At 36.7% G+C, this 12,073-nt stretch overlaps 1 protein-coding gene across 2 annotated transcripts in view; it reads left to right on the top strand.

The window, feature by feature from the left end:
• The window catches only part of KCNQ5 (potassium voltage-gated channel subfamily Q member 5), a 584,724-nt gene that overhangs the window by 434,793 nt on the left and 137,858 nt on the right, over positions 1-12,073 (top strand). For both annotated transcript variants that reach the window (XM_012471828.3, XM_012471827.3), the window contains exons 4-5: positions 5,688-5,863; positions 6,129-6,254. In XM_012471828.3, coding sequence (XP_012327251.1) covers positions 5,688-5,863; positions 6,129-6,254 — 302 coding nt within the window. The remainder of the gene's footprint in view (positions 1-5,687; positions 5,864-6,128; positions 6,255-12,073) is intronic.

Here is a 12,073-nt window from a genome sequence, read left to right as displayed (position 1 = left end):
GAGAGACGAAGCAAGAGAGAAGTGCCATGTTCTTTTTAACAACCAACTCTTAAGGGAACTAATAGAGCCAGAACTCAGTCATTACCTCAAGGATGGTACCAAGCCATTCATAAGCGATTCTCCCCCATGACCCGAACACCTCCTATTAGGCCTCACCTCTAACACTGGGGATCAAATTTCCACATGAATTTGGAGGGTCAGATATCTATAGCATAAGTAATTGGTTAATTAAATAAGTGTCTTACCTTATACATATTTGTATTGCTTTGATATTTTACTTTATAACTTTAAAATGTACATTTCATTAAAATTATTCAAAGTTTAGCTTATAGTGAGGCCACTAAAATAACTCAAAGAACTGAAACCAAAAAAAATATGGTGGGACAGGGGGATATAAACGTTAAGAACATTGTATTTGTTGCACTTCTGATTTTCCCAGAGAGAACAGGATGAAATTAGTTTAAAGAGAAAGAGGTAAATTCATGTCCGTTATTAGGGAAAACTTTCTGAGACTCTAGAATAACTTTTAATATATAAAAATTTTAAAAGCCTGAAGTCTCCAGACAGTTTCTAGGAGTCAAGATGTACCCTCTTTGTGGCTTACCTCCAGAGAATTTATCTGTCCTTACAACTACTAGTTTGAAAGTGTTCAACCATACTTTGTTTGATCCAGATGATTTAGTTCTTTTCATTGTGTTTTTACATTGAGCCATGTTATACCTTCTAAAAGATGCGTTATGCAGTATAATTGTAGCAGCAAAACACAGACCATCAGGTTCAGATGTACAATTGGCCTTGCTTTAACCCAGTCCTTGAGTTCATGACAGGGAAGTTTTGGATGTGAATTTACCTTATAATGAAGGCTTTTTGGTATTTCAGTGACTAACACCTTTTAGACAGGGTCCATGGTGATCAACTCATATTGATTTTGCTGACTAAATAATACTTGAGCAAAGTTCCAGTGGCATCTAAAAATAAGCTCTTTCACAGTCCTTATGTGTCTTAAATATCATTATAGTATTTATTTTGTTCAAATCTTTGCAGTCACCTCAAATTTCGAGAATTCCTGTGTAAATCATTCTAAGTAATTCATTAAATTTGTGAACCTACTTCCTAATATCTTGTAAACCTGCATTTCACATTTCTACTGGGCTGCTTATAATCAATAGCTCTTTCTTCACTGCTTCCCAACTTGTTCTAATTTGTTTCCTTTGGGAGAGGTAGATTTTAAGAGCTTAGGATTACATGCTTTTTTTTTTTTTCCATGCGATTTAGAGCTCCTCCTTGTTTATTAGCAGTTCTATGTCTTTCTCTAGTCCCATTTTCTCTTGAAGCAGCCATAAAAGTACCATCTGTTTTTTAGCATCGTTCTATTTCTGCTTTCTCCTCCCTGCACTTTTTTCTTCTCTGAATGCTTTATGCAATAACAATTTATTCTTGATTTATTATCCACCTGCTTTCACAGCCTTCCCCATTCTGCTCCTCCTCCACCCCTATCCCACCCTGAATGGAGTGGTATACCACAGTTCTTAAGGACACAGCTCTGGAGTCAAGTAAGGACCAACTCAATCACTTATGCATGTTGGGCTTTAGTGACTTGACCACTATGAGTCTCAATTTCTTCGTTTATAAGAAAGAGAAGGTTATAGTACCATCTACTACATAGGGTTTCTTGAAGAATTAAATAAAATAATATACATCAGGGTTTCTCAGCCTTGGCACTATTGACATTTGGGCCTGAGTCATTCTTTGTTCTTGAGGCTGTCCTGGGCATTGTAGGATGTTTAGCAGCAACCCTGGCCTCTACCACTAGATCCTCATAGCAACTCTCTTCCCAGTTATGACAATGAAAAATGTCTCCAGACATTGCTAAATATCCCAGGGAGGCAAAATTGTCCCCATTCAGAACCACTGACGTATAGAAACATTTAGCACAGTGCCTGGTACATAGTGGGGACTTGATTAATAATCGTGATGAATGGCTGGTCAGATGAATGATTGAATATTCATTTTTAATACAAGTGTCTAATATAATCCTTGACAGTCAATTAACCACTTAATACATAAATGGATAAACAAATGAACATGAAGCCAGTGAGTTTCAAGGGCTGTCCATAGTTTCTACCTTATACTAAAATGTGGTATCTTCACTAAACACAAGCTTCCTATGTTTCAAAAAATATTTTAGACAATTAACTAACTGCACAGCTTAAGCTACTTCCCCAATTTAATATATATGCATATACTTTAAAGAATAGGGAGATTTTAAAAGAAACTCTAATGGATGATAGCTATAACAATTATCTTGTAGTAGAATTCATTGCTAAAACTTGAAGTGATCTTTGGATTAACCTGAGTATTTCAGGTTGATATTCCAGTGAATAAGCCATTGATGTGGTAAGAGAACAGAGCTCAGGCAACTTTTAAATATTCGTTAATCTCAGTTATCTTATGTAAATATTTTTGAGTGCCTACTGTTTTTCAGGCACTGTTCTGGGTACTTAGGATACATTCATGAACAAAACAATGATCCAACCCTGTGGAACCTCCATTCTATGAAGTAATGATCACAAAAATAATAAGTACATATATAGAAATAAAAATATAGATTACTCACAACTTCTACAATATTAGTGTAGGAAATACTCTAGGTGATGCTGACAGCAAAATTCTAGTGGATGACTGTAACTGAACCAGAAACGTTTTTGTGACTGCATTCACTGTTTGCCATTTGGTTGCTCATCTGTGTTTTCAGTTTACTGAACTCTAACTTTCTTGCCTGATTTGAATTACAATGAAGGTATTAAATCAAATCTGTGGTTACCTTTGCATGTTTTGGAACTTCAAACATTTAGATTATGATTCACTGTGTGCATAATTTTTTAAATTGTCTCAAATCAACAATCTTACTCTTACTTTTCTAGGTTTTTCTCTAATGAACTAACTTTATAGCATACTTTTTATGTTGTAGTCTAACAAACCAATAGCTGATTTTTTAAGAAAATGAATACAATATATGCTTTTTGTGCCTCACTTTTTTCGCCTGTAAAATGGGATCTGTGAGATACCTAACACATAAAGTTGTTATAAGGATTAAATAAGGTAATGTTTGTTTAAAAAAAAAAAACTTAGAACTAGAGAAAATGCCAAGCACATAGTAAGTATTAAGTGTAGTGTTTTCTGCACCCCTACTGGCCATGTACTTTTTTCTAGTATTTCCAATATTTTAACTTAGTAAATTAGGTAGCATATCTTTTTCTTTTCTTTCTATACTTGGGAGAAAGAAAGCAGGATTACAAGGAAATAAAAGCAAAATACATATCCAACAGGGCCATATAAGTAATGTCTCTTTGTAAACCACTAGTCTCAGGAGTAACTCCCTCTACATGATGAATAACAAGAGATGTGTTTGCACATAACTCTTTTTATAAAGATTTTTTTAATTGCAAAGACACAGTCTTTTTTATAAAATTCTAACATACCAAAATTCATAATTTAGAAAGTGAAAAGCACCTTTATGCATATATTAACTCCAGCTCACTACCTTTAGAGATAATTAATGGTAATAATCAATGTATTGTCTCACTTTTTTCTTTTTTGAGACAGAGTCTTGTTCTGTCGCCAGGCTGGAGTGCAGTGGCAGGATCTCAACTCACTGCAACCTCTGCCTCCTGGGTTCAAGTGATTCTCATGCGTCACCTTCCTGAGTAGCTGGGATTACAGGCACCCACCACCACACCCAGCTAATTTTTGTATTTTTAGTAGAGATAAGATTTCACCATGTTGTCCAGGATGGTCTCAATCTCCTGACCTCATGATCCACTTGCCTCGGCCTCCCAAAGTGCTAGGATTACAGGCATGAGACACTGTACCCAGCCTAGTCTCAAATTTTTTCCTGGTCATATACTAGTATATATTTCTATTAAAACAAAATCACATTGTACATAGTTTTGCAACTGGCCTTTATTCACTTAGAATATGTCTTTGGTGTCTGTTTTGCCACATTTAGTTCCTTCTTGTTTCCAACAGCTGTTAAGAGTGGTAACTCTCTGGGTCTCTGGGTACTTACCCACAAAAGTACATGCATTAGAGCTGGTTGAAAAAGTCCTTCAGGGCGGGCACCAGCGGCTCACACCTGTAATCTCAACGTTTTGGAGGCCAAAACTGGCAGACAATGTGAGCTCAGAAGTTCAAGACCAGCCTGGGCAACATGGCAAAACCCCATCTCTACAAAAAATACAAAAATTAGCCAAGTGCATGCCTGTAGTCCCAGCTTCTCGGGAGGCTGAGGTGGGATACAGAGGTTGCAGTGAGTGGAGCTCATGCCACTGCACTGCAGCCTGGGTGACAGAGTGAGACCCTGTCAAAGGATGGATGGATGGAAGGAAGGAAGGAAGAAGGGAGGGAGGAAGGGAGGAAGGGAGGAAGACAGGGAGGAAAAAGTCCTTCAGCTGAAACTTGCAATGACAACAACTGACCCCTCTCTCTTTCTCAAAGCACTGACCCAACAAGGGGCATGAGCAGACAGGCTCAGAAGGTCTTCTCAGTCCACACCAAGAAACCAGACCTTTCTCAGTGCAGGGAGAAGGATGAACTGAATGAGGAATACTCACTCATATGGCAGTTAATCCAGAGGATGACAGAAACATTACAAATGTGACACCATTGAAATGGAACTCCTCTTTGGAGTGTGGAAGTCCAGTCTTACACAATTCACTTGAAGCAGAAAGGAAATTGTATTTGAGGATGTTAAGGTCAAGGTAACTTTTATTAAAATTGCCACGGCAGGTCATTCATCCCCACTTCATTTATACCACTTCAAAGCCTACTTCCCACCACTCAGATACTTACTTGTGCAGTGATTAAGTTCTCTTTTATCTTTTCTATGCTTTCATTAGATGCTGTTTTTCTCTTTTTTGCTTATAAAAAGGATGATTGTTTTAAGTCAAGTGTCAATATGTCAAACATTAAGTATCCACTCCCTTGCAATGCAGTGTTTATATTTACAAACCCTATTATAACAAAGGTAATATTACTTCATTATGCAGCAAACTTACACATAATTGGCAAACCAGGTCTAAGGAATACTCTGTACAGGAAGAATATTCAGCTTAGTTGAGGCCTTTGTTAAATAATATGCAAAGTTGCAGGTGCCATGCTAGGGAATTTTTGGGATCAAGGAAATGCAAACTTATTTGGCAGGAAAACTAGAGGCATGATTATACCTTGTAGCACTTTCATGGCTGGACAGATTTAGATGCTTCTGTCATATCACCCAGAAGCTGTAGTGTTGAAGGCTGAGGCAGGAGCTCCTTTTGCCACAGGAAAAAGAATGAAACCAGAGACATTGTGAAACGTTGCCCCAGAGTCTTCAGGCTCTCTGAAACCTTGGGTTTTTTTAATGCTATTGTCCAATCTGTTGAAGGTTAAATAATATGTGGTTCAAAATTGCGTAGGTAAAGCACAGAATGGCCAAAGGGTCAGAACTACAGCAATAGGTAGGTCTTGTTCTCTGCCTTTTCACTCTTAAGTCTTCACAGAGGCCAAGTGGCACTAGGTGTGGCTGGGGATCAGGATCTGCATATTTGTGCCTTAAATAGGTCAAAGCGAATTTTTGGAAATATTGTTTTGGTAAATAAAAATTCCTGGTCGTGCTAATTATGGCTGTTTCAACCTGTTTCTTTCAGATACCATTGTTCTTATCGCTTCAATAGCAGTTGTTTCTGCAAAAACTCAGGGTAATATTTTTGCCACGTCTGCACTCAGAAGTCTCCGTTTCCTACAGATCCTCCGCATGGTGCGCATGGACCGAAGGGGAGGCACTTGGAAATTACTGGGTTCGGTGGTTTATGCTCACAGCAAGGTAAGATTTGCTTTCTGAGTTTAAAAACAAAATTTTTGAAAACTTTTCATTGATTGCTCTAATATTTAATAAACCTATCACAAGCAAACTTAGTCATTGCAGAAATTGGTTCGAATAATTCTGGGACATGATGTGCAATGTATTGTGTAAAAGCCATCGTAAACATCCAAGAATTAGTAAAGTGGATAGAATCATCATAGAATTCTTTTTTCCTTTTTCAAAGATTTTCCACCTCTAAAAAATCTTTCATTCCTTTTATATCTAGGAATTAATCACAGCTTGGTACATAGGATTTTTGGTTCTTATTTTTTCATCTTTCCTTGTCTATCTGGTGGAAAAGGATGCCAATAAAGAGTTTTCTACATATGCAGATGCTCTCTGGTGGGGCACAGTAAGTATAAAAATATGTTTTTATTTATTGGATGTTGTGAAATTTTTTTTAATATAATGTAATGGTTCCTATGGAGGGTCTCAATAAAAATATCAACTTGCAAAAGAGAGTTATGTGGAAAATATACTACTTATAATTGTCTAAAGGCTTTCTACATCTTTTTGGGCCAACTGTGGTCTCTTGTAAACCATCGTTAATATTTCTTGAGTGCTAGATTGTTGCCAAAATAAAAATATATAAAATATATAAATATATATTATTTTTTAAACAGTGATTAAAACATTGATAGGTTGTTTATTTGTTTTAACTTTATGGAGCACAAATTGAAATTATCAATTGTTACATTGATTTTTCACTCTTCAAAAGTTTATCTGGGTTTAAAAAATGAATGGAAGCTCTGAATAAAATTGCAGCAATGAAAAAGAAGACTGGTAACCATCTGTGAGATCAGAGATTATAGACATCTAATTTCAAAACTTTCCTCTCAAAACCTGCTTTTTCTTTATATTGTTATTAAAGAATAATTTTCCAAAAAAATAAAGTAAAATCATGATTCTCACATAAATAGAAAGTTAACACATGCTAAACATTTTATTTAACTCATTTTTAAAATTTAAGTCATTAATAATGAAGAAACCAGTGAGATGTTAAAACCAGTTCAAAGCACTATCCAAAGAACAGAAACATTTAAAGATCAGGAATATTGAAATCAATGTGCAAATAGAGGCAAAACTGGCTCCTTCACAGTGTGGGAGGGAAGTCAGTTAAACCTCCACTAGGCAGAATTTATTTACATGTCCATAGGCAAGAATTATTTTGCATTGCTACGAGTTATCAACAACTTACAGAGCTGTAAAATAGCTAAAAGGCTATGAAAAGAGCAGAGCCCCATAAAATCAGAATCCAAAACCCTGGAAGGGTGTACTCTGAACACATAGTTTTCCACTGAAGCAAAAATTTTCCCTGCATTGTGAAGAATTTATAAAACAGTCATTGAAAGTTGTGCCTTAATAAGAATGTCACGGGATGTAGGAGTGCTATATAGAATGTATAAATTACATTTATTTTTATTTTATTCCTTTAAGGTATTCCAAAGGGGAGTTATATGAAAATAATTATAACCAAGCATGGTGGCTCATGCCTATAATCCCAGAACTTTGGGAGGCCAAGGCAGGAGGATTGCTTGGGCTCAGGAGTTTGAGACCAGCCTGGGCAACATAGCAAGACCTCACCTCTACAAAAAAAATACAAAAATTAGCCAGATGGGAGGATCGCTTGAGCCTGGGAGGTAGATTATAAATGCTTATCTACAGAATGTCCATATCTTTTTGGTCCAAACCCCTTAAGTTCTCTTTTATACCACCCTTAGTATTTCTTGAGTTCTAGAGTGTTGCCAAAATGAAAATATATGATTTTCTTAAACTGTGATTTAAACAATAAGCTTTTTATTTGGTTTTTTTTAATGGTTTTTTTTGTTCAGTGGAGCACAGATTTAAATTACCAATTGTTGCATTGTTCCACTACTCATCAAAAGCTCATCAGCAAGACCCAGAACACTGGTCAGAGACAAGGAAAATTTGTTAGGGCTGTATTAAGCAGCACTTGTATTTGTTGATTGCATAGCAGCAATAAAATGAATAAAAATCAGAAATACATTCACCTAAAGATTAGAATTTTTTTCTTAAGTTGTCTCAGTAAATGTCTACAAGATTATGCCATTGGTTTCAAAGGATTCTGTTGGTTTAATAATGTGGTTTCCGGCTGCTCCCCAATATTCACAAGCAATAATGGGCATTTCCAAAGAAGAGTGGAAACTTGAAAGAGAGCAGTCATCTGACATTCTTAAAATACTTTTTATATGTAGAGAGCAAATGAAAATCTATGACTCATGATGGGATAAACTGTAAACTGAGAAAACAGGAGGCTTTTCTTGCCAGCAAGGGGAAGACAGTTTATCATCCCAGCCTTCAAAGCAATGGTTTGAATTCAAGTTTAATTTTGCTTCTCTTGGATAATTCTAATGTGTTTAACTTACTGATGCTCCCAGATGCCCCTTTTCCCACTGAGATGCAGTTGTTGGTGAGTTTAGCCTGGCAGCTCATTATCCTTCTTTTTATTAGTCTTCCCTTTCTCCTTATTACTAAAAAGAATTGCTGTGTTGTGTGTTAAACAGTGTGTGGGAAACTCTTAATATACCTCTCAGTTAGTCACCAGCTTGTTTCTTTTGCCAGAGTTACCCACGCAGCAGGTTTTCAAAGGTCATATCTGTGACTTTCAGGGGAAGAAACATATTTTCATTGATTTCCTTTTCAGTTGTGCTAATTTGACTGGCATTTAACCCATACTTAACAGGTTCCCGAATGGCCTAATTATGTTTCTATTTTTTTAAAAAAATCTAGTCTTAAACAGAGTAAAAATCTTATAAGATGTCAGACTTTGAAGAATTTTTTAAGGCCTTATTGTTTCGTAGCGGGTTTGTTGATATTAACTGACTCGTTAATGAAATTGTCTGAAATGTAAAAAGACAGAAAAAGCAAACAAGAGAACTCGCTGTTTCTATTTATTTTAAGAAGAACATATACTAGATTCCTAATGGGAAATAAAATACATTTAGACTATTATACCTTTTATTGATACATTAATCAAGACCTTAGTGAAAAATATGGTTGGGTATTTCTTAGTTAAAATGGCCCATGTTGCACCTAATAGATATCTTAGTAACTATGGAAGTATCCAGAATAAATAGGGAAAGGAGAACATCCTAAGTGGGAGTATTTCTAAGCGTTATACTTTGATGAAAAAAGGAAATCCTCTATATTAAAAGAGCCCACAGTATCAAAATTAATTATCAAAATATATTTTTTTTCTACAGATACACTGTCCCAATGAATTTTCAATACTCATTACTGAACTCCTTCCATTAAGATAGTGAGGTCTGTCCCCAAGATCAACTTTTGGAGGGTTATCATGGTGGGATCAGTGCTGCTCGAAGCCAATAACAATTCAAAGAGTTTTGATCCCTGAAAGCAATTTCATATTAGTGAATAGCAGTACCTAGCTCACTGAGTAAGTGAAATAGATATAAAAGACCTCGTACCAAGAACATTGCAAGTGCCCCATCAACTATGATAGCTATTGTTGGTGTAGACATCATGGCTGCTGTGGAAGTTAAATGAAAGCACCTTTAATACAAAAGGAACAAAAAAATCGCTGAGTGCTTTGTTGCAGACCCACAGAACACAGAAAAGGCTTGGGAATTGGAGGTTGTGATGAAAAGATGCCCTGGGTTCTGATGTGGCCACTAAAGTTGCATTGATGGCAGAAAATGGAAGAGGGAAGTAACTGTAGTAGCTGAGGCACTGAGAGCTACTGGAAAAGGAGTTCTGATTGCTGGGTGGAGCTCCACTTATTATCACTTTCTATTGTTATTTTTCTCATTGATTGTTTCAGATTTATTCTGAAATAATTTAAGAATGGGTTTTCCTGGGGTTATTTTGTTATTAAATCCTTCCTGTTATTATTTTTCTCCTTTTGGTTTGCTTTAGATTTATTCTGATGTAACTTAAGGTCAGGTTTTCCTGGAGTAATTTTTTCTGGTAATAACATTGAAGGCCAGTTTGTCCTCTTTCTATTTACTGCTATTACTATAATGAAGATAGTGTTATGGGGTTTTATTTTTAAAAGATGCATACAGCAGCAGATAGTATAAATCTACTCTTGAGTAAGCATCTGAATATAGACTTCACCTAAGACCATGTGCTTGAAGTGAGTATTTCAGGCATGTAGAAGAATTTTATGTCAGCCAGAGTTAGTCTAAGAATTCATGCTGAAAAATCTCATAGTCGTTCCAGAAGCAAACCATATAGATGGTTCTATGTATAAAATGTAGTATACTGTGCACTCAACATGTTGTACATCCCAAATACACGCCTTGAGATTCATCCATCTATAAAATCTAAGGGTAAGAAATTGTGTAAATTTGTGGAATAAACAATGATACTCTTGTCCTGATAGTACCAGGACCCTTCAGAGAATCAACTCTCCTTACATTGCATTTACCAATACAAAATGATTCTGCAACATCATCTAAGCTGATGTTTTTGAATTAGTGCTGGCATATTAAAGTTAATAATTACTTCTTACTACCAATGCATTATCTGATGGTATCAAAATGTTACTTGGCCATTAAAGGATCAACACACTAGCTCCTAACTATTCAAGAATATTATCAGTTACCAAGAAAAACAGAGACACACATACCCCAGCCTCAACCCACTGAAACATTCAAGCTATTATGAGCATCTGTAAGTCCTACCTTATTGGCATGCATTTGTGATGTATATTATCATATGCCTCTTTGGGGAACTCTTTCCTAATGAGAAATCTAAAGTAGCATTGATGACAGAATATTTCTTCAATGATGTCATCTCACACATGCCTCTGGACACTTTTTCTCAGTGATTATTATTCTATAAGCATTGAGCATAGGCTGTTTTGAAAAAGTAGAAGAATTGGAATCAAGACACCTGGGTTCTGGCCCTAACATTATGATTTAATGGAGGTATGTTATTAAGCAGTCATTAACATCTCTGTAAAATTGAGATATCACCCAAACACAAAGTTGCTATCTATATAAAATGAGATTAGGACATGTAGATGTGCTTTATCAAGCACTAAGCAAATAGTAGTCATTACTGTTGTTTCACAACCAGTCTGAAAGAACAAGATGGAATGCTAATGCCCTGAGCTACTTGCCACAGCAAAGCCCAAATTTTATGATGCCACCACCACAGGAGATTCTAATGTTTGAAGATGGAAAATCTTTCTGACCTACTAGTTCAAGGTGACTAAATTTCAAAATTGATTGCACAATTTCTGTGACCACCTTACTAGGTGAATCACCCTTCCTTAAAAGACTTCCTTATGGGCTGAGCATGGTGGCTCATGCCTGTAATCCCAGCATTTTGGGAGGCTAAGGCAGGAGGATCACTTGAGGTCAGGCGTTGGAGACCAGCGTGGCCAACATGGTGAAACCCCATCTCTACTAAAAATACAAAAATTAGTTGGGGCGTGGTGGCATGCACCTATAGTTCCAGCTACTTGGGAGGCTGAGGCAGGAGAATTGCTTGAACCTGGGAGGCAGTGGTTGCAGTGAGCCAAGATCACAGCACTGCACACCAGTCTGGGTGACAGAGTGAGACCCTGTATCAAAAAAAAAAAAGACTCCCTTATGGAGAAATTATGCTGTGCCATGGAAGTCTACCAACCATATATTGTTCACTGTCTAAATTATAATCTGACCATAGCCTCAGCCATCTCGTTAGAAAAAAACAAAAAAGCCTGGACCAGAATTTTCATTTGTTTTGCAGTAGTATTTCTGAGGAAGAATTCTTGAATGCTAAACACACGAAGGTGCCCCCACTCCACCTCAGATTTTGCTAACATAATTACAACTCTGTGCCAACATTTCAACCCACAGATTTTTCAGAATGTATTTTCTTTCACCTGTGTGACTGTATCTGAGCATAGGAAACATGAGGGCAAAATATATCTAAGCTGTTTCTATCTGCAAGACACCTTCAAGTAAATGGTCCAACTGAAGAGATGGCACAGACTACCAGGGATTCCTGAGGCCAGCTTGGGGGAGGTAGCAGGGTGAAGCAGGCCATCCCTGCCCAGATCCTCATCCATCTTGTTACCCTGCAGCCTGAAAAGGCAGCTGCCAGCTTCTACCTCAGGTCATGAAGTGTGGCAAGAAATGCCAACGTCTCACTTAAGGAGAATACTACTCTGCCTAGAACTTCCCTGAAAGAGATGGT

The sequence above is a fragment of the Aotus nancymaae genome, unplaced genomic scaffold (genome assembly GCF_030222135.1).
Source record: "Aotus nancymaae isolate 86718 unplaced genomic scaffold, 86718_ANA_hifiasm-v0.15.2.pri h1tg000040l, whole genome shotgun sequence".
NCBI lineage: Eukaryota > Metazoa > Chordata > Mammalia > Primates > Aotidae > Aotus > Aotus nancymaae.
Note: the sequence above shows the minus strand (reverse complement) of the source record. Positions and strands in the feature narration are given on the sequence as shown.